Below are 24,988 nucleotides of genomic sequence, written 5' to 3' on the forward strand. Positions count from 1 at the left end.
CTGAGCCCCGGACGCTCCTGCAGTGATTACATCAGGTAGAATGTGCAGGGGCTCCGGAGAGGCACCCAGTCCTGCACAGGAAATTTCTAGACTCCAGTCACAGGGTTTCAGTTGCAAAATTAGATTTTTATTATACAAACTTCCAAATGTGATGTTTCGGTGAAGCGATTGATCTTCATCAGAAAAGTTACAAATGTTATTTACATATAGCAAAAGAGGGGCAGCAGTGCAGGAATGGGGGTCAGTGCCGCTCTCAGTGCAGCCACGTGTGAGGGGCGGACACTACTTCCTGCAAAGTCTGACAAAAATCTGGCGCCGTCCCCCATTATCTCCACAAACCCCCATGGTCAGGACGTGTCCCCCTCCCCCGCATTGTGCACGGCACCTGATTATTACTTTTTTTTTCTTGCAAAGAGGCTTTTTGGGTCCAAAATGCGGGTGAACGCCTTTTTGTGTCTACGCCTTTGTTTTTCTGAGGATGTCAATCACTGGGGCAGATTTACTTACCCGGTCCTGTTGCGATCCCGTGGCGCGTTGTCCGACGAGGATTCGGGTCCTGCACAATTCACTTGTGCGCCCCGATGTCCACCAGGTGTCGCTGCTGCCCCGAGGTCCGCCGGAGTTCACCTTCTTCCTGGTGCATGTAAGTGCTGATTTTGCGACACAAATTCTTTTTTAAATTCTGCGGTTTGTCCGAATCCGTTGGGTTGTCCGATGGCCACGCCCCCCGATTTTTGTCATGTGCAAGCCAGCGCCGATGCGAAAAAATCCAGGCGCAATTCGCCGCACAATAGAAATATTCGGGAAACCCAACGAAAGTGCGGCGTTCGGACCCTTAGTAAAGGTGTTGTAGAAAGTGCAATAAGTCACCTCCTCACACTGCTGTGCTCTGTGCTCTGTGCACCACAATCCTCCCCCCATTCTTACTGTGGGTTTCTGCTTGGATATTACAGCAGACACTCAGAGCAGAAGGAGAGCTCAATGTAGAGAGTGCACAGCAGTGTGAGGACTCGCTTTAGGAAGTAACATCTTTGCAAGCCCGGAGGCGTATAGCCGTTGGGCTAATGACTGCACAAAGGGGTCTCAGTTAGCGGGGTTCTATGTACAGGAATAGGCCCTCTTTGACTGAGGTGGTTTTTCCCTTTCCTTTCTGTCTCCCTGCGTATCCCAGGGAGGTGGGGGCTACGTGACTAGGGGCGGGGCTGGTGGTGGGGGCTACGTGACTAGGGGCGGGGCTGGTGGTGGGGGCTACGTATCTAGGGGCGGGACTTGTGTCGTGGGTGGTACAGGAAGTGAGCATAGCTTAAATAGGAGCTGCAGACGTCACTCACCCTCTTTCCGGATTGCGTTTCCCTTTGTTTAAGGTATTTTTCGCGTTGCTTTTGTCACAGCTGGCGGTTAGTTGGGGTTATTTGGCCTACATGCCCATTGGCTGGCAGGCATACAGGTGGGAGGGTTATTGGCCCACATGCCCATTGGCTGGCAGGCATACAGGTGGGAGGGTTATTGGCCCACATGCCCATTGGCTGGCAGGCATACAGGTGGGAGGGTTATTGGCCCACATGCCCATTGGCTGGCAGGCATACAGGTGGGAGGGTTATTGGCCTTCATGCCCATTGGCTGGCAGGCATACAGGTGGGAGGGTTATTGGCCTTCATGCCCATTGGCTGGCAGGCATACAGGTGGGAGGGGTTTTGTTGCACTTTGTTTGTTATTTAAATTTGTTTACCTGTTCAAATTATGTTTTAAATAATATAAAAAAAATAAGAAATGTTTATTACAATAATATATAAAGCTGCGGCCGACCCTCACGTCACCCACATATGTTCAACTTTAATACGAGTCTGTGTGTGTTTTTATCGGCGAATATTGATTTAGGGGCCCGAGCTCCCGGGGGTTTATGGTTTAAATTTATTTGGGCAGTCTAAAATAAATAGATTTTCCACAGTCCTAGTGACATCAGGCGGATCTATAAGTCTGTTCCGTATGGTCCAAACTAATTGCGATGTGTTCTCTGATATGTTACACCAGAATAATAAAAGGTCCAGTTACTATAGAACTCATTGGGGGTCATTTACTAAGGGCCCGATTCGCGTTTTCCCGACGTGTTACCCGAATATTTGCGATTTGTGCCGATTTCCCCTGAATTGCCCCGGGATTTTGGCGCACGCGATCGGATTGTGGCGCATCGCGTATGCACACGACGGAAATGGGGGGGGCGTGGCCAAACGAAAACCCGACGGATTCGTAAAAACCGCCGCATTTAAAAAAAAATAATCTGTCGCGGAGCTTGCACTTACCTTCACTCGGTCCGGCTCGGTGAACTCCAGTTCACCGATGCTTTTCAGCGCAGCATCGCCACCTGGTGGACGGCGGAGGAACTACCTTAATAAATCCCGGCCGGACCCGAATCCACCGCAGAGAACGTGCCGCTGGAGAATCGACCGGGTAAGTAAATCTGCCCCATTATGTTCCGAGGCCGGAGACATGTGATGGTTAATTCTGCGTGGTCCTTGGTGGCTTCTCCCACCTATGGATGAGATGAGTGGCCACTACTTGTACACCTGGTAATTGCTCTTCAAGTCTCTTCGTTTTGTTCTGCGGCTTCAATAGAAATAATTTCTACCCAGAAATCTCCATCCAGTGAGTCAGAAACCTGCACCACCCAATCTTTTCTGCGCAGTCCATTACGTGGCATCAGGTGCAGGTTACACAAAGTGCAGAACATTGTACAAGCCACAAGACGGAGCCATAAGACGGAGCCATAAGACGGAGCCACAAGACGGAGCCACAAGACGGAGCCACAAGACGGAGCCATAAGACGGAGTCATAAGACGGAGCCATAAGACGGAGTCATAAGACGGAGCGGGAGGAATGAAGCCGTCAGCCCGGGATGTAATTCCCAGATGGATCCACACGTCACAGCGACAGCCGGGCTCACGAAGGGCCTTGCACATTGATTGTTGTCACAGTCGCGAGGAAACATCTCTGGAACAATCTATCGGGGTCCTGTGGTTGGTTATCACAGTCCAATCTATGGCTCAGGAAATGCCTCTTGAAGCCGTTGGGCGCTGCTGACTGACTGGACCTGCTGGGACCTTCCAATGAGTTCTGTTCAAAACCTAAAGCAAAAATAAGTCTTGTTATAGTCAGTCTGAAATTCTACATTAATGTATGACAGATACTGAATACATCGGCCTCAGCGCAGCACCAGCCTCAGCGCAGCACCAGCCTCAGCGCAGCACCAGCCTCATCAGCCTCAGCGCAGCATCGGCCTCATCGCAGCACCAGCCTCATCAGCCTCAGCGCAGCATCAGCCTCAGCGCAGCACCAGCCTCATCAGCCTCAGCGCAGCACCAGCCTCAGCGCAATACCGGCCTCAGCGCAGCTCCAGCCTCAGCACGGCACCGGCCTCAGCGCAGCTCCAGCCTCAGCACGGCACCGGCCTCGGCGCAGCTACAGCCTCAGCGCAGCACCAGCCTCAGCGCAATACCGGCCTCAGTGCAGCTCCAGCCTCAGCACGGCACCGGCCTCAGCGCAGCTCCAGCCTCAGCACGGCACCGGCCTCAGCGCAGCTCCAGCCTCAGCACGGCACCGGCCTCGGCGCAGCTACAGCCTCAGCGCAGCACCAGCCTCAGCGCAATACCGGCCTCAGTGCAGCTCCAGCCTCAGCACGGCACCGGCCTCAGTGCAGCTCCAGCCTCAGCACGGCACCGGCCTCGGCGCAGCTCCAGCCTCAGCGCAATACCGGCCTCAGTGCAGCTCCAGCCTCAGCGCAGCACCGGCCTCATCGCAGCACCAGCCTCAGCGCAATACCGGCCTCAGTGCAGCTCCAGCCTCAGCGCAGCACCGGCCTCAGCGCAGCACCATCCTCAGTGCAGCACCAGCCTCAGCGCAATACCGGCCTCAGTGCAGCTCCAGCCTCAGCGCAGCACCAGCCACAATGCAGCCTCAGCGCAGCACTAGCCTCCCCACCCCAGCGCAGCACCAGCCTCAGCGCAGCACCATCCTCAGCGCAGCATCAACCTCAGCGCAGCATCAGCCTCAGCGCAGCACCGGCCTCAGCGCAGCACCAGCCTCAGCCCAGCACCAGCCTCAGCGCAGCACCGGCCTCAGCGCAGCACCAGCCTCAGCGCAGCACCGGCCTCAGCGCAGCACCGGCCTCAGCGCAACTCCAGCCTCAGCGCAGCACCGACCTCAGCGCAGCACCGGCCTCAGCGCAGCTCCAGCCTCAGCACGGCACCGGCCTCAGCGCAGCTCCAGCCTCAGCGCAGCACCAGCCTCAGCGCAGCACCAGCCTCAGCGCAGCACCGGCCTCAGCGCAGCTCCAGCCTCAGCGCAGCACCAGCCTCAGTGCAGCACCGGCCTCAGCACAGCACCAGCCTCAACGCCGCTCCAGCCTCAGCACGGCACCGGCCTCAGCGCAGCTCCAGCCTCAGCGCAGCACCAGCCTCAGCGCAGCACCAGCCTCAACGCAGCACCGGCCTCAGCGCAGCTCCAGCCTCAGCGCAGCACCAGTCTCAGTGCAGCACCGGCCTCAGCACAGCACCAGCCTCAACGCCGCTCCAGCCTCAGCACGGCACCGGCCTCAGCGCAGCTTCAGCCTCAGCACAGCACCAGCCTCAGCGCAGCACCAGCCTCAACGCAGCACCGGCCTCAGCACAGCACCAGCCTCAACGCCGCTCCAGCCTCAGCACGGCACCGGCCTCAGCGCAGCTCCAGCCTCAGCGCAGCACCAGCCTCAGCGCAGCACCAGCCTCAACGCAGCACCAGCCTCAGCGCAGCTCCAGCCTCAGCGCAGCACCAGCCTCAGTGCAGCACCGGCCTCAGCACAGCACCAGCCTCAACGCCGCTCCAGCCTCAGCACGGCACCGGCCTCAGCGCAGCTTCAGCCTCAGCACAGCACCAGCCTCAACGCCGCTCCAGCCTTAGCACGGCACCGGCCTCAGCGCAGCACCATCCTCAGCGCAGCACCGGCCTCAGCACGGCACCAGCCTCAACGCCGCTCCAGCCTCAGCACGGCACTGGCCTCTCAGCGCAGCACCATCCTCAGCGCAGCACCAGCCTCAGCGCAGCTCCAGCCTCACCAGCCTCAGCATAGCACCAGCCTCAGCGCAGCACCGGCCTCAGCGCAGCACCAGCCTCAGCGCAGCTCCAGCCTCACCAGCCTCAGCATAGCACCAGCCTCAGCGCAGCACCGGCCTCAGCGCAGCACCAGCCTCAGCGCAGCACCGGCCTCAGTGTAGCATCAGCCTCACCAGCCTCAGCGCAGCATCGGCCTCACCAGCCTCAGCGCAGCATCGGCCTCAGCGCAGCATCAGCCTCACCGGCCTCAGCGCAGCACCAGCCTCAGCCCAGCACCGGCCTCAGCGCAGCACCAGCCTCACCAGCCTCAGCGCAGCATCGGCCTCACCGGCCTCAGCGCAGCATCAGCCTCAGCGCAGCAATCCGAGATAAAAATTGATGATTTTGATTGTGTCCCCCTTGAAATAGTTAAATAAAATCTCATGAATAATCTACAGACCCCCCAAAATAATAACCTATACAATGTATCTCATCCCGTACATAATAATAAGCCCCATGTGTCCTGTACATTGTGACACTACAGATCTGCCGTGCGCCCCCCCTACAGCAGTCACCACCACATACAGGGGCGTCACTATTATTTATGGGGCGTCACTATTATTTATGGGGTGTGTGAGACACTGAAGGGGTTAACTGTGGATGGGCGGTATGTTTCCCCTAGGTTTTGCTATTATGCAAGGCCTTAGTGCTGAGGTTGTGTTGTCCAGCACCTTGGACACAGGTGGTGGGAACAGCCAATCAGGCTAATAAAGCCGCTCAGCAGAGCTCAGGATGTTGTCTCTCTCTGGAAGGAGGCTGGAGAGCACACAGCCCTGACCTCTGTGCCTGGAGCAGCCAAGTGATTTTCTTAGTGGTGAGTCAGAGAACCATTGTTTAGTTAGTACCCTGACGGGTAGGATATTATTTTGTTTTGATGCCTGAATGTGAAGGCTGTTTTATTTTGATTCCTGCTGAAATAAACACAGGCGAGACCTGTTTTGGACTGTACTTTGGTGTCACTGTCGTGAACTGCATCCCAGCACCCCGCTACCACGGTCTCTACTGGGCCAAATCTCCCACATATGGTGGAGGATGCGGGCAGTTCAAAAAAGACACACACCTGAAAGGCTGGCTACATCCTGCAACATTGCATGGCCTGGGTGAAAGCAGCAGGCAAAGTGCAGGATAAAGCCAAGATGGAGGACTTTATTAAATACCTGCAAGAGGAGGCCAGGGCTAATCGACAGCTGCAGCAAGCCATGCTCCAGCAGCAGGAGGAGAGGTCCCGCCAGCAGCAAGCCATGCTTCAGCAACAACAGGAAGAGTCCCGAGCCATGTTCCAGCTGATGATGGAAAAATTTTCTGGCTTTATGGCAGCACCACAAGCGACGGCTACGGAGGGGTCCCATACTGGTCTGCAAGGGTACCCGGTTGTCCAGCGTTCCGCACGGGCTGCAGTACAAAAGGCCTTACAAAAAATGGCGACGACCGACGACGTGGAGGCGTATCTCACTGTGTTCGAGCGAGTAGCTGAGCGAGAGGAGTTACCGGCTGAGCAGTGGGCAGATGTCCTGGCACCGTTCCTGACCGGCGAGTCGCAGAAGGCTTACTACGACCTGAGTGAAGCGGAGGCCCGTAAGTACCCCCAGCTAAAGGCGGAGATTCTGGCTCGTCTTGGGGTCACCGTTCAAGTTCGTTCCAGCCGGGTCCACCAGTGGGCTTACTCAGAAAAATTACCCCCACGCTCCCAAATGCATGACCTGATCCATCTGGTCCGGAAGTGGCTACAACCAGAGGACTGCACCCCAGCACAGATGGTAGAGAGAGTGGTCCTCGACAAGTTCACCCGTTCTCTGCCCTCTCGGCTCCAGCGGTGGGTTGGACAGGCCGGTCCCACAAAAGCTGAGGAGCTCGTGTCCCTAGTAGAGAGGTATCGGGCTACGGAGGACCTTCTACTTACCTCTCCCACACGAAGCAGTGCCAGTGACAGGGTCACCAAACCAGCTGGTAAGACTGCTACTGCGGAAAAGGGGAGACATGTCAGGTTGAGAGAGGGTTCATTGGGGGGCGTGGATACCCAGAAACCCAGTGAGGCTCGTGACAGAGGTCATAGCCGTATCCAGTGCTGGCGATGCCATGAAATGGGCCATATTGCTGCCAACTGTCCACTGTCAGTGGAGCCAATGGACTGCAACCAGACCCGGCGAGTGTCACTGTTTGCCCGGCTGGTTCTGGCAGCCGAGTCGATCACGGATGCAGAACCCCAAGTGTGTATGGTCACAATCGGGGGTCACACAGTGGATGCCTTGCTAGACTCAGGGAGTCTGGTCACCCTGGTGCGGGGAACTTTGGTTGATCCTGGACTATACAGTGGGCGGAAAGTGGGAGTGTTGTGTATACATGGGGACACTCGCGAATATCCCACTGCTGTCATCAACCTACATACCCCTTGTGGTACTATTACCCATGAAGTGGGGGTGGTGGGGACCCTGTTTCATGAGGCTATTATCGGCAGAGACTTACCGGTGTTTTGGGACCTCTGGAGACGAAGACCCACCTCAGGTGCTGTTGCAGATAATGGACGTCAGGTATGTCCGGCCTTGGCCCCTGAACCCTTTGAGGCCGATGTACCAACACCAGCAGTAGGGGTGACCCCATGTGATGAATTCTCTCCCCTAGAGGTCCTAGCTGGTGAGATCGAGGGCCACGAGGAGGTGGCCGACATGCCGGACCTTGAGATTTCCTGTGAAAATTTTGGGGCTGCACAGCTGCAGGACCCTACCTTGGTTAAAGCACGGGAGAATGTTAAGGTGATAAATGGGGTACTCCAAATACCAGGGGCTGACAAAATATACCCCCGAATGGTGATTGTTGGGGAACTGTTGCACAGGGTCGACCAGATACGGGGTGAGGAGGTTGAGCAACTTGTAGTACCCCAATCTCACCGTAGGCTGGTGCTAGAGTTGGCACACAAACATGTGCTGGGAGGGCACTTAGGTGCTGAGAAGACCCGAGAGAGGATCCTGCAGAGATTTTTCTGGCCCGGGGTGTGGGAGGAGGTAAACTGGTATTGTAGCTCCTGCCCTGAGTGTCAACTTACTGCCCCGGTGTCCCACTTCAGGAGTCCTTTGGTCCCGCTACCAATCATAGAGGTGCCATTTGAACGGATTGCCATGGATCTGGTTGGCCCCATAGTCAAATCCTCAAGGGGGCACCAATACATCCTAGTTATCCTGGACTACGCTACGTGGTATCTCGAGGCGATTCCATTAAGGAACACTTCCTCCAAAAATATTGCTAGGGAGCTGTTCCAGGTGTTCTCACGCACAGGCCTCCCCAAGGAAATCTTGACTGACCAGGGTACCCCATTCATGTCTAGGGTAATGAAGGAGATGTGTAAGTTACTGCAGGTTAAACAGCTCCGCACCTCTGTGTATCATCCTCAGACAGATGGCCTGGTCGAGAGGTTTAATAAGACCTTGAAGGGGATGCTAAAGAGGGTGGTCAGCAAAGATGGGAAGGACTGGGATTGTTTGTTGCCCTATTTGATGTTTGCCATACGTGAAGTTCCCCAGTCCTCCACGGGTTTCTCACCCTTTGAGCTGTTATATGGCCGTTCCCCACGTGGGCTTTTGGATGTAGCTAAGGAGACCTGGGAACAGGAGAGGACCCCCACCGTAGTGTGATAGAACACGTCTCCCTTATGCAGGACCGCATAGCGGCAGTAATGCACCTTGTAAAGGAGCACATGACAAGGGCACAAGAGGCCCAGTCTAGGGTCTACAATAGGTCAGCCAGACTCAGGACCTTTAACCCAGGCGACAGAGTGCTAGTTCTGGTGCCCACCGTTGAGAGCAAGTTCTTGGCAAAATGGCAAGGACCATATGAGGTTATGGAGAAAGTGGGGGAGGTAACCTACAAGGTATCTCAGCCGGGGAGGAGGAAACCCGAACAGATATACCACGTGAACCTCCTAAAGCCATGGAGGGAAAGAGAGTCCCTGATAGCCGTGGGAGTAGAAAAAGCGTCTGTCCCCAAGAAGGTGACACCGGAGGTAGGTGTACCCGATGCCAAGGTGCCTGAAGTACAGATCTCGGAGTCCCTCTCCAGGGCCCAGATTCAGGAAGCAAAGGAGTTTGTGCTCCGAAATGTGGATGTGTTCTCTAAGTTACCGGGACGTACTTCAGTCATCAAGCATGACATCATAACCGAACCCCACATCCGGGTACACCAAAAACCCTACCGGGTCCCCGAAGCACGCCGGCTTGCCATATCCGAAGAAGTCAGGCAGATGTTAGACCTGGGGGTTATCGAGGAATCTAAAAGTGACTGGTCGAGTCCTATTGTGTTGATTCCCAAACCTGATGGTTCCCTACGGTTCTGCAATGATTTTAGGAAGTTGAACGAGGTGTCCAAATTTGATTCCTATCCCATGCCCAGGGTTGACGAGTTGATAGAACGACTTGGACAGGCTAGATTCTTCTCCACCCTTGACCTGACGAAAGGGTATTGGCAGGTACCCCTTACTGACAGGGCCAAAGAGAAGACCGCTTTTGTTACCCCTGATGGGCTTTTTCAGTACGTGGTACTCCCCTTTGGGCTACATGGGGCTCCCGCCACATTCCAGAGGTTAATGGATCTCGTGCTAAAACCTCACCGGAGTTATGCCTCGGCCTACCTGGATGACATCATAGTCTATAGTAACGATTGGGAGAGTCACCTGGCCAAGGTGCAAGCAGTGGTAGACTCCCTGAGGGCAGCAGGGTTGACAGCGAATCTCCAAAAATGTGCACTGGGTCTGGAAGAGGCCCGTTACCTGGGGTACCGTATTGGGCGAGGGGTCATCAAACCCCAAGTAAATAAAGTGGAGGCGATCCAGCAGTGGCCACGACCTATGAGCAAGAAGCAAGTGAGGGCTTTCCTAGGCATAGTGGGCTATTATCGCCGATTTATCCCCGATTTTGCTACTATAGCGGCACCCCTGACTGACCTGACTAAGGGTAGCAGGGCGGTGATGGTAAAGTGGAGTGAAGAGGCTGAGGGGGCGTTTCAGCGACTGAAGACGGTTTTGTGCGAGGGACCGGTACCGATCACCCCTGACTTCACCAAGACCTTTATTGTGCAGACTGACGCTTCTGACGTGGGCTTAGGGGCTGTCCTGTCCCAAGTAGTGGAGGGTGAGGAACATCCTGTGACATTCCTGAGCCGCAAGCTCACACCTCCTGAGAAGAACTACAGTATAGTTGAGAGGGAGTGCTTGGCGATAAAATGGGCTCTGGAATCCCTGAGGTATTACTTGATAGGGCGACAGTTTACACTGGTGACCGATCACTCTCCCCTCACCTGGATGAGTCAGGCCAAAGAGAGGAACGCCAGGGTCACAAGGTGGTTCCTAATGCTGCAGAATTTCAAGTTCACGGTGGAACATCGAGCAGGAAAGCTGCATGGGAATGCCGATGCCCTGTCTCGTACCCACTGTCTGATGGCCAAAAGTGTTCGTCCCCACAGGGTCAAACAGAGGGGGAGGGTATGTGAGACACTGAAGGGGTTAACTGTGGATGGGCGGTATGTTTCCCCTAGGTTTTGTTATTATGCAAGGCCTTAGTGCTGAGGTTGTGTTGTCCAGCAACTTGGACACAGGTGGTGGGAACAGCCAATCAGGCTAATAAAGCCGCTCAGCAGAGCTCAGAATGTTGTCTCTCTCTGTGGAAGGAGGCTGGAGAGCACACAGCCCTGACCCCTGACCCCTGACCTCTGTGCCTGGAGCAGCCAAGTGATTGTGTTAGTGGTGAGTTAGTGAACACCTGTATAGTTAGCCCCCTGACGGGTAGGTTATTATTTGGTTTTGATGCCTGAATGTGACGACTGTTTTATTTTGTTCCTGCTGAAATAAACGCAGGCGAGACCCGTACTGGACTAAACTTCAGTGTCCCTGTACTGGACTGCATCACAGCACCCGCTACCACGGTCTCTACTGGGCCACATCCCCACAGGTGTTACTATTATTTATGGGATGTTACTATTATTTATGGGGTGTTACTATTATTTATGGGGTGTTACTATTATTTATGGGGTGTTGCTATTATTTATGAGATGTTACTATTATTTATGGGATGTTACTATTATTTATGGGGTGTTACTATTATTTATGGGATGTTACTATTATTTATGGGGTGTTACTATTATTTATGGGATGTTACTATTATTTATGAGGTGTTACTATTATTTATGAGGTGTTACTATTATTTATGAGGTGTTACTATTATTTATGGGATGTTACTATTATTTATGTGGTGTTACTATTATTTATGAGGTGTTACTATTATTTATGGGATGTTACTATTATTTATGGGATGTTACTATTATTTATGAGGTGTTACTATTATTTATGGGGTGTTACTATTATTTATGGGATGTTACTATTATTTATGTGGTGTTACTATTATTTATGAGGTGTTACTATTATTTATGGGATGTTACTATTATTTATGTGGTGTTACTATTATTTATGGGGTGTTACTATTATTTATGGGGTGTTACTATTATTTATGGGGTGTTACTATTATTTATGAGGTGTTACTATTATTTATGGGATGTTACTATTATTTATGGGGTGTTACTATTATTTATGAGGTGTTACTATTATTTATGGGGTGTTACTATTATTTATGAGGTGTTACTATTATTTATGGGGTGTTACTATTATTTATGAGGTGTTACTATTATTTATGGGGTGTTACTATTATTTATGTGGTGTTACTATTATTATGGGATGTTACTGTTATTTATGGGGTGTTACTATTATTTATGGGGTGTTACTATTATTTATGAGGTGTTACTATTATTTATGAGGTGTTACTATTATTTATGGGGTGTTACTATTATTTATGGGGTGTTACTATTATTTATGAGGTGTTACTATTATTTATGTGGTGTTACTATTATTTATGAGGTGTTACTATTATTTATGTGGTGTTACTATTATTTATGAGGTGTTACTATTATTTATGGGGTGTTACTATTATTTATGGGGTGTTACTATTATTTATGGGATGTTACTATTATTTATGGGGTGTTACTATTATTTATGGGATGTTACTATTATTTATGAGGTGTTACTATTATTTATGGGATGTTACTATTATTTATGGGATGTTACTATTATTTATGAGGTGTTACTATTATTTATGAGGTGTTACTATTATTTATGGGGTGTTACTATTATTTATGAGGTGTTACTATTATTTATGGGGTGTTACTATTATTTATGGGATGTTACTATTATTTATGAGGTGTTACTATTATTTATGGGATGTTACTATTATTTATGAGGTGTTACTATTATTTATGAGGTGTTACTATTATTTATGGGGTGTTACTATTATTTATGGGGTGTTACTATTATTTATGAGGTGTTACTATTATTTATGTGGTGTTACTATTATTTATGAGGTGTTACTATTATTTATGTGGTGTTACTATTATTTATGAGGTGTTACTATTATTTATGAGGTGTTACTATTATTTATGGGGTGTTACTATTATTTATGGGGTGTTACTATTATTTATGGGGTGTTACTATTATTTATGGGGTGTTACTATTATTTATGAGGTGTTACTATTATTTATGGGATTCTACTATTATTTATGGGGTGTTACTATTATTTATGGGGTGTTACTATTATTTATGGGGTGTTACTATTATTTATGGGATGTTACTATTATTTATGAGGTGTTACTATTATTTATGTGGTGTTACTATTATTTATGAGGTGTTACTATTATTTATGGGGTGTTACTATTATTTATGGGGTGTTACTATTATTTATGGGGTGTTACTATTATTTATGAGGTGTTACTATTATTTATGGGATTCTACTATTATTTATGGGGTGTTACTATTATTTATGGGGTGTTACTATTATTTATGGGGTGTTACTATTATTTATGGGATGTTACTATTATTTATGAGGTGTTACTATTATTTATGAGGTGTTACTATTATTTATGGGATTCTACTATTATTTATGGGGTGTTACTATTATTTATGGGATGTTACTATTATTTATGGGGTGTTACTATTATTTATGGGATGTTACTATTATTTATGAGGTGTTACTATTATTTATGAGGTGTTACTATTATTTATGGGATTCTACTATTATTTATGGGGTGTTACTATTATTTATGGGATGTTACTATTATTTATGGGGTGTTACTATTATTTATGGGTGTTACTATTATTTATGAGGTGTTACTATTATTTATGAGGTGTTACTATTATTTATGTGGTGTTACTATTATTTATGAGGTGTTACTATTATTTATGGGGTGTTACTATTATTTATGGGGTGTTACTATTATTTATGGGGTGTTACTATTATTTATGAGGTGTTACTATTATTTATGTGGTGTTACTATTATTTATGGGGTGTTACTATTATTTATGGGGTGTTACTATTATTTATGGGGTGTTACTATTATTTATGAGGTGTTACTATTATTTATGGGGTGTTACTATTATTTATGGGGTGTTACTATTATTTATGAGGTGTTACTATTATTTATGAGGTGTTACTATTATTTATGAGGTGTTACTATTATTTATGTGGTGTTACTATTATTTATGAGGTGTTACTATTATTTATGGGGTGTTACTATTATTTATGGGGTGTTACTATTATTTATGAGGTGTTACTATTATTTATGGGGTGTTACTATTATTTATGAGGTGTTACTATTATTTATGTGGTGTTACTATTATTTATGAGGTGTTACTATTATTTATGGGGTGTTACTATTATTTATGGGGTGTTACTATTATTTATGAGGTGTTACTATTATTTATGAGGTGTTACTATTATTTATGTGGTGTTACTATTATTTATGAGGTGTTACTATTATTTATGGGGTGTTACTATTATTTATGGGGTGTTACTATTATTTATGAGGTGTTACTATTATTTATGAGGTGTTACTATTATTTATGGGGTGTTACTATTATTTATGAGGTGTTACTATTATTTATGGGGTGTTACTATTATTTATGAGGTGTTACTATTATTTATGGGATGTTACTATTATTTATGGGGTGTTACTATTATTTATGAGGTGTTACTATTATTTATGGGGTGTTACTATTATTTATGGGATGTTACTATTATTTATGGGATGTTACTATTATTTATGGGATGTTACTATTATTTATGAGGTGTTACTATTATTTATGGGGTGTTACTATTATTTATGGGGTGTTGCTATTATTTATGGGATGTTACTATTATTTATGAGGTGTTACTATTATTTATGGGATGTTACTATTATTTATGGGGTGTTACTATTATTTATGGGGTGTTACTATTATTTATGGGGTGTTACTATTATTTATGAGGTGTTACTATTATTTATGGGATGTTACTATTATTTATGGGATGTTACTATTATTTATGGGGTGTTACTATTATTTATGAGGTGTTACTATTATTTATGGGATGTTACTATTATTTATGGGATGTTACTATTATTTATGGGGTGTTACTATTATTTATGAGGTGTTACTATTATTTATGGGATGTTACTATTATTTATGGGGTGTTACTATTATTTATGGGGTGTTACTATTATTTATGGGGTGTTGCTATTATTTATGGGATGTTGCTATTATTTATGAGGTGTTACTATTATTTATGGGATGTTACTATTATTTATGGGGTGTTACTATTATTTATGGGATGTTACTATTATTTATGGGGTGTTACTATTATTTATGGGATGTTACTATTATTTATGAGGTGTTACTATTATTTATGGGGTGTTACTATTATTTATGGGGTGTTACTATTATTTATGAGGTGTTACTATTATTTATGGGGTGTTACTATTATTTATGGGGTGTTACTATTATTTATGGGATGTTACTATTATTTATGAGGTGTTACTATTATTTATGGGATGTTACTATTATTTATGGGGTGTTACTATTATTTATGGGATGTCACTATTATTTATGGGGTGTTACTATTATTTATGGGATGTTACTATTATTTATGGGATGTCACTATTATTTATGGGGTGTTACTATTATTTATGGGATGTTACTATTATTTATGGGGTGTTACTATTATTTATGAGGTGTTACTATTATTTATGGGGTGTTACTATTATTTATGGGATGTTACTATTATTTATGGGGTGTTACTATTATTTATGAGGTGTTACTATTATTTATGGGGTGTTACTATTATTTATGGGATGTTACTATTATTTATGAGGTGTTACTATTATTTATGGGATGTTACTATTATTTATGGGGTGTTACTATTATTTATGGGATGTTACTATTATTTATGAGGTGTTACTATTATTTATGGGGTGTTACTATTATTTATGGGGTGTTACTATTATTTATGAGGTGTTACTATTATTTATGGGGTGTTACTATTATTTATGGGGTGTTGCTATTATTTATGGGATGTTACTATTATTTATGAGGTGTTACTATTATTTATGGGATGTTACTATTATTTATGGGGTGTTACTATTATTTATGGGATGTCACTATTATTTATGGGGTGTTACTATTATTTATGGGATGTTACTATTATTTATGGGATGTCACTATTATTTATGGGGTGTTACTATTATTTATGGGATGTTACTATTATTTATGGGGTGTTACTATTATTTATGAGGTGTTACTATTATTTATGGGATGTTACTATTATTTATGGGGTGTTACTATTATTTATGGGGTGTTACTATTATTTATGGGATGTTACTATTATTTATAAGGTGTTACTATTATTTATGGGGTGTTACTATTATTTATGGGGTGTTACTATTATTTATGGGATGTTACTATTATTTATGGGGTGTTACTATTATTTATGGGGTGTTGCTATTATTTATGGGGTGTTACTATTATTTATGGGGTGTTACTATTATTTATAAGGTGTTACTATTATTTATAGGGTGTTACTATTATTTATGGGGTGTTACTATTATTTATGGGATGTTACTATTATTTATGGGGTGTTACTATTATTTATGGGGTGTTGCTATTATTTATGGGGTGTTACTATTTTTTATGGGGTGTTACTATTATTTATGGGGTGTTGCTATTATTTATGGGGTGTTACTATTATTTATGAGGTGTTACTATTATTTATGGGATGTTACTATTATTTATGGGATGTTACTATTATTTATGGGATGTTACTATTATTTATGAGGTGTTACTATTATTTATGAGGTGTTACTATTATTTATGGGATGTTACTATTATTTATGAGGTGTTACTATTATTTATGGGGTGTTACTATTATTTATGGGATGTTACTATTATTTATGGGGTGTTACTATTATTTATGAGGTGTTACTATTATTTATGGGGTGTTACTATTATTTATGGGGTGTTACTATTATTTATGAGGTGTTACTATTATTTATGGGATGTTACTATTTATGGGATGTTACTATTATTTATGGGATGTTACTATTATTTATGGGGTGTTACTATTATTTATGAGGTGTTACTATTATTTATGGGGTGTTACTATTATTTATGGGGTGTTACTATTATTTATGAGGTGTTACTATTATTTATGGGGTGTTACTATTATTTATGAGGTGTTACTATTATTTATGGGGTGTTACTATTATTTATGGGGTGGTACTATTATTTATGGGATGTTACTATTATTTATGGGATGTTACTATTATTTATGGGGTGTTACTATTATTTATGAGGTGTTACTATTATTTATGGGGTGTTACTATTATTTATGAGGTGTTACTATTATTTATGGGGTGTTACTATTATTTATGGGGTGTTACTATTATTTATGGGGTGTTACTATTATTTATGAGGTGTTACTATTATTTATGGGATTCTACTATTATTTATGGGGTGTTACTATTATTTATGGGGTGTTACTATTATTTATGGGGTGTTACTATTATTTATGGGATGTTACTATTATTTATGAGGTGTTACTATTATTTATGAGGTGTTACTATTATTTATGGGATTCTACTATTATTTATGGGGTGTTACTATTATTTATGGGATGTTACTATTATTTATGGGGTGTTACTATTATTTATGGGATGTTACTATTATTTATGAGGTGTTACTATTATTTATGAGGTGTTACTATTATTTATGGGATTCTACTATTATTTATGGGGTGTTACTATTATTTATGGGATGTTACTATTATTTATGGGGTGTTACTATTATTTATGGGTGTTACTATTATTTATGAGGTGTTACTATTATTTATGAGGTGTTACTATTATTTATGTGGTGTTACTATTATTTATGAGGTGTTACTATTATTTATGGGGTGTTACTATTATTTATGGGGTGTTACTATTATTTATGGGGTGTTACTATTATTTATGAGGTGTTACTATTATTTATGTGGTGTTACTATTATTTATGGGGTGTTACTATTATTTATGGGGTGTTACTATTATTTATGGGGTGTTACTATTATTTATGAGGTGTTACTATTATTTATGGGGTGTTACTATTATTTATGGGGTGTTACTATTATTTATGAGGTGTTACTATTATTTATGAGGTGTTACTATTATTTATGAGGTGTTACTATTATTTATGTGGTGTTACTATTATTTATGAGGTGTTACTATTATTTATGGGGTGTTACTATTATTTATGGGGTGTTACTATTATTTATGAGGTGTTACTATTATTTATGGGGTGTTACTATTATTTATGAGGTGTTACTATTATTTATGTGGTGTTACTATTATTTATGAGGTGTTACTATTATTTATGGGGTGTTACTATTATTTATGGGGTGTTACTATTATTTATGAGGTGTTACTATTATTTATGAGGTGTTACTATTATTTATGTGGTGTTACTATTATTTATGAGGTGTTACTATTATTTATGGGGTGTTACTATTATTTATGGGGTGTTACTATTATTTATGAGGTGTTACTATTATTTATGAGGTGTTACTATTATTTATGGGGTGTTACTATTATTTATGAGGTGTTACTATTATTTATGGGGTGTTACTATTATTTATGAGGTGTTACTATTATTTATGGGATGTTACTATTATTTATGGGGTGTTACTATTATTTATGAGGTGTTACTATTATTTATGGGGTGTTACTATTATTTATGGGATGTTACTATTATTTATGGGATGTTACTATTATTTATGGGATGTTACTATTATTTATGAGGTGTTACTATTATTTATGGGGTGTTACTATTATTTATGGAGTGTTGCTATTATTTATGGGATGTTACTATTATTTATGAGGTGTTACTATTATTTATGGGATGTTACTATTATTTATGGGGTGTTACTATTATTTATGGGGTGTTACTATTATTTATGGGGTGTTACTATTATTTATGAGGTGTTACTATTATTTATGGGATGTTACTATTATTTATGGGATGTTACTATTATTTATGGGGTGTTACTATTATTTATGAGGTGTTACTATTATTTATGGGATGTTACTATTATTTATGGGATGTTACTATTATTTATGGGGTGTTACTATTATTTATGAGGTGTTACTATTATTTATGGGATGTTACTATTATTTATGGGGTGTTACTATTATTTATGGGGTGTTACTATTATTTATGGGGTGTTGCTATTATTTATGGGATGTTGCTATTATTTATGAGGTGTTACTATTATTTATGGGATGTTACTATTATTTATGGGGTGTTACTATTATTTATGGGATGTTACTATTATTTATGGGGTGTTACTATTATTTATGGGATGTTACTATTATTTATGAGGTGTTACTATTATTTATGGGGTGTTACTATTATTTATGGGGTGTTACTATTATTTATGAGGTGTTACTATTATTTATGGGGTGTTACTATTATTTATGGGGTGTTACTATTATTTATGGGATGTTACTATTATTTATGAGGTGTTACTATTATTTATGGGATGTTACTATTATTTATGGGGTGTTACTATTATTTATGGGATGTCACTATTATTTATGGGGTGTTACTATTATTTATGGGATGTTACTATTATTTATGGGATGTCACTATTATTTATGGGGTGTTACTATTATTTATGGGATGTTACTATTATTTATGGGGTGTTACTATTATTTATGAGGTGTTACTATTATTTATGGGGTGTTACTATTATTTATGGGATGTTACTATTATTTATGGGGTGTTACTATTATTTATGAGGTGTTACTATTATTTATGGGGTGTTACTATTATTTATGGGATGTTACTATTATTTATGAGGTGTTACTATTATTTATGGGATGTTACTATTATTTATGGGGTGTTACTATTATTTATGGGATGTTACTATTATTTATGAGGTGTTACTATTATTTATGGGGTGTTACTATTATTTATGGGGTGTTACTATTATTTATGAGGTGTTACTATTATTTATGGGGTGTTACTATTATTTATGGGGTGTTGCTATTATTTATGGGATGTTACTATTATTTATGAGGTGTTACTATTATTTATGGGATGTTACTATTATTTATGGGGTGTTACTATTATTTATGGGATGTCACTATTATTTATGGGGTGTTACTATTATTTATGGGATGTTACTATTATTTATGGGATGTCACTATTATTTATGGGGTGTTACTATTATTTATGGGATGTTACTATTATTTATGGGGTGTTACTATTATTTATGAGGTGTTACTATTATTTATGGGATGTTACTATTATTTATGGGGTGTTACTATTATTTATGGGGTGTTACTATTATTTATGGGATGTTACTATTATTTATAAGGTGTTACTATTATTTATGGGGTGTTACTATTATTTATGGGGTGTTACTATTATTTATGGGATGTTACTATTATTTATGGGGTGTTACTATTATTTATGGGGTGTTGCTATTATTTATGGGGTGTTACTATTATTTATGGGGTGTTACTATTATTTATAAGGTGTTACTATTATTTATAGGGTGTTACTATTATTTATGGGGTGTTACTATTATTTATGGGATGTTACTATTATTTATGGGGTGTTACTATTATTTATGGGGTGTTGCTATTATTTATGGGGTGTTACTATTTTTTATGGGGTGTTACTATTATTTATGGGGTGTTGCTATTATTTATGGGGTGTTACTATTATTTATGAGGTGTTACTATTATTTATGGGATGTTACTATTATTTATGGGATGTTACTATTATTTATGGGATGTTACTATTATTTATGAGGTGTTACTATTATTTATGAGGTGTTACTATTATTTATGGGATGTTACTATTATTTATGAGGTGTTACTATTATTTATGGGGTGTTACTATTATTTATGGGATGTTACTATTATTTATGGGGTGTTACTATTATTTATGAGGTGTTACTATTATTTATGGGGTGTTACTATTATTTATGGGGTGTTACTATTATTTATGAGGTGTTACTATTATTTATGGGATGTTACTATTTATGGGATGTTACTATTATTTATGGGATGTTACTATTATTTATGGGGTGTTACTATTATTTATGAGGTGTTACTATTATTTATGGGGTGTTACTATTATTTATGGGGTGTTACTATTATTTATGAGGTGTTACTATTATTTATGGGGTGTTACTATTATTTATGAGGTGTTACTATTATTTATGGGGTGTTACTATTATTTATGGGGTGGTACTATTATTTATGGGATGTTACTATTATTTATGGGGTGTTACTATTATTTATGAGGTGTTACTATTATTTATGGGGTGTTACTATTATTTATGAGGTGTTACTATTATTTATGGGGTGTTACTATTATTTATGGGGTGTTACTATTATTTATGAGGTGTTACTATTATTTATGGGGTGTTACTATTATTTATGAGGTGTTACTATTATTTATGGGGTGTTACTATTATTTATGGGGTGTTACTATTATTTATGAGGTGTTACTATTATTTATGGGGTGTTACTATTATTTATGAGGTGTTACTATTATTTATGGGGTGTTACTATTATTTATGAGGTGTTACTATTATTTATGGGGTGTTACTATTATTTATGAGGTGTTACTATTATTTATGAGGTGTTACTATTATTTATGGGGTGTTACTATTATTTATGGGTGTTTACTATTATTTATGAGGTGTTACTATTATTTATGGGGTGTTACTATTATTTATGAGGTGTTACTATTATTTATGGGGTGTTACTATTATTTATGGGATGTTACTATTATTTATGAGGTGTTACTATTATTTATGGGGTGTTACTATTATTTATGAGGTGTTACTATTATTTATGGGGTGTTGCTATTATTTATGGGGTGTTACTATTATTTATGGGGTGTTACTATTATTTATGGGGTGTTACTATTATTTATGGGGTGTTACTATTATTTATGGGGTGTTGCTATTATTTATGGGGTGTTACTATTATTTATGGGGTGTTACTATTATTTATAAGGTGTTACTATTATTTATGGGGTGTTGCTATTATTTATGGGGTGTTACTATTATTTATGGGATGTTACTATTATTTATGGGGTGTTGCTATTATTTATGGGGTGTTACTATTATTTATGGGGTGTTACTATTATTTATGGGGTGTTACTATTATTTATGGGATGTTACTATTATTTATGGGGTGTTACTATTATTTATGGGGTGTTGCTATTATTTATGGGGTGTTACTATTATTTATGGGGTGTTACTATTCTTTATGGGGTGTTACTATTATTTATGGGATGTTGCTATTATTTATGGGGTGTTACTATTATTTATGGGATGTTACTATTATTTATGGGGTGTTGCTATTATTTATGGGGTGTTACTATTATTTATGGGGTGTTACTATTATTTATGGGGTGTTACTATTATTTATGAGGTGTTACTATTATTTATGGGGTGTTACTATTATTTATGGGATGTTACTATTATTTATGGGATGTTACTATTTATGGGATGTTACTATTATTTATGGGGTGTTACTATTATTTATGGGATGTTACTATTTATGGGATGTTACTATTATTTATGTGGTGTTACTATTATTTATGGGATGTTACTATTATTTATGGGATGTTACTATTTATGGGATGTTACTATTATTTATGAGGTGTTACTATTATTTATGGGGTGTTACTATTATTTATGGGATGTTACTATTATTTATGAGGTGTTACTATTATTTATGGGATGTTACTATTATTTATGTGGTGTTACTATTATTTATGAGGTGTTACTATTATTTATGGGGTGTTACTATTATTTATGAGGTGTTACTATTATTTATGGGGTGTTACTATTATTTATGGGGTGTTACTATTATTTATGAGGTGTTACTATTATTTATGGGGTGTTACTATTATTTATGAGGTGTTACTATTATTTATGGGGTGTTACTATTATTTATGGGGTGTTACTATTATTTATGGGATGTTACTATTATTTATGAGGTGTTACTATTATTTATGGGGTGTTACTATTATTTATGGGGTGTTACTATTATTTATGGGATGTTACTATTATTTATTAGGTGTTACTATTATTTATGAGGTGTTACTATTATTTATGGGGTGTTACTATTATTTATGAGGTGTTACTATTATTTATGGGATGTTACTATTATTTATGGGATGTTACTATTTATGGGATGTTACTATTATTTATGGGATGTTACTATTATTTATGAGGTGTTACTATTATTTATGAGGTGTTACTATTATTTATGGGATGTTACTATTATTTATGGGGTGTTACTATTATTTATGAGGTGTTACTATTATTTATGGGATGTTACTATTATTTATGAGGTGTTACTATTATTTATGGGGTGTTACTATTATTTATGGGGTGTTACTATTATTTATGAGGTGTTACTATTATTTATGGGGTGTTACTATTATTTATGGGGTGTTACTATTATTTATGAGGTGTTACTATTATTTATGGGATGTTACTATTATTTATGAGGTGTTACTATTATTTATGGGGTGTTACTATTATTTATGAGGTGTTACTATTATTTATGAGGTGTTACTATTATTTATGGGGTGTTGCTATTATTTATGGGGTGTTACTATTATTTATGAGGTGTTACTATTATTTATGGGGTGTTACTATTATTTATGAGGTGTTACTATTATTTATGGGATGTTACTATTATTTATGGGGTGTTACTATTATTTATGAGGTGTTACTATTATTTATGGGGTGTTACTATTATTTATGGGGTGTTACTATTATTTATGAGGTGTTACTATTATTTATGGGATGTTACTATTATTTATGAGGTGTTACTATTATTTATGAGGTGTTACTATTATTTATGGGGTGTTGCTATTATTTATGGGGTGTTACTATTATTTATGAGGTGTTACTATTATTTATGGGGTGTTACTATTATTTATGAGGTGTTACTATTATTTATGGGATGTTACTATTATTTATGGGGTGTTACTATTATTTATGAGGTGTTACTATTATTTATGGGGTGTTACTATTATTTATGGGGTGTTACTATTATTTATGAGGTGTTACTATTATTTATGGGATGTTACTATTATTTATGAGGTGTTACTATTATTTATGGGATGTTACTATTATTTATGGGGTGTTACTATTATTTATGGGGTGTTACTATTATTTATGAGGTGTTACTATTATTTATGGGATGTTACTATTATTTATGGGGTGTTACTATTATTTATGAGGTGTTACTATTATTTATGGGATGTTACTATTATTTATGGGGTGTTACTATTATTTATGAGGTGTTACTATTATTTATGGGGTGTTACTATTATTTATGAGGTGTTACTATTATTTATGGGATGTTACTATTATTTATGGGATGTTACTATTATTTATGAGGTGTTACTATTATTTATGGGATGTTACTATTATTTATGGGGTGTTACTATTATTTATGGGGAGTTACTATTATTTATGGGGAGTTACTATTATTTATGGGGTGTTACTATTATTTATGGGATGTTACTATTATTTATGAGGTGTTACTATTATTTATGGGGTGTTACTATTATTTATGGGGTGTTACTATTATTTATGGGGTGTTACTATTATTTATGGGGTGTTACTATTATTTATGGGGTGTTACTATTATTTATGGGATGTTACTATTATTTATGGGATGTTACTATTATTTATAAGGTGTTACTATTATTTATGGGGTGTTACTATTATTTATGGGGTGTTACTATTATTTATGGGATGTTACTATTATTTATGGGGTGTTACTATTATTTATGGGGTGTTGCTATTATTTATGGGGTGTTACTATTATTTATGGGTTGTTACTATTATTTATGGGATGTTACTATTTATGGGATGTTACTATTATTTATGTGGTGTTACTATTATTTATGGGATGTTACTATTATTTATGGGATGTTACTATTATTTATGAGGTGTTACTATTATTTATGGGATGTTACTATTATTTATGAGGTGTTACTATTATTTATGGGGTGTTACTATTATTTATGGGATGTTACTATTATTTATGAGGTGTTACTATTATTTATGAGGTGTTACTATTATTTATGAGGTGTTACTATTATTTATGGGGTGTTACTATTATTTATGGGGTGTTACTATTATTTATGGGATGTTACTATTATTTATGGGGTGTTACTATTATTTATGAGGTGTTACTATTATTTATGGGATGTCACTATTATTTATGGGGTGTTGCTATTATTTATGAGGTGTTACTATTATTTATGGGGTGTTACTATTATTTATGGGGTGTTACTATTATTTATGGGGTGTTGCTATTATTTATGGGGTGTTACTATTATTTATGGGATGTTACTATTATTTATAAGGTGTTACTATTATTTATGGGATGTTACTATTATTTATGGGGTGTTACTATTATTTATGGGATGTTACTATTATTT

The 24,988-nt window shown here is 39.8% G+C and overlaps 1 protein-coding gene across 1 annotated transcript in view; it reads right to left on the bottom strand.

The window, feature by feature from the left end:
* Positions 1–362: 362 nt before the first annotated feature.
* The window catches only part of SHISAL2A (shisa like 2A), a 113,757-nt gene continuing 89,131 nt past the window's right edge, over positions 363–24,988 (bottom strand). Inside the window, exon 3 of the mRNA XM_072127312.1 lies at positions 363–3,122. Within this exon, the coding sequence (XP_071983413.1) occupies positions 2,938–3,122 (185 nt within the window). The 3' untranslated portion in view covers positions 363–2,937. The remainder of the gene's footprint in view (positions 3,123–24,988) is intronic.

This window comes from Engystomops pustulosus, chromosome 10 (genome assembly GCF_040894005.1).
Source record: "Engystomops pustulosus chromosome 10, aEngPut4.maternal, whole genome shotgun sequence".
Taxonomy (NCBI): domain Eukaryota; kingdom Metazoa; phylum Chordata; class Amphibia; order Anura; family Leptodactylidae; genus Engystomops; species Engystomops pustulosus.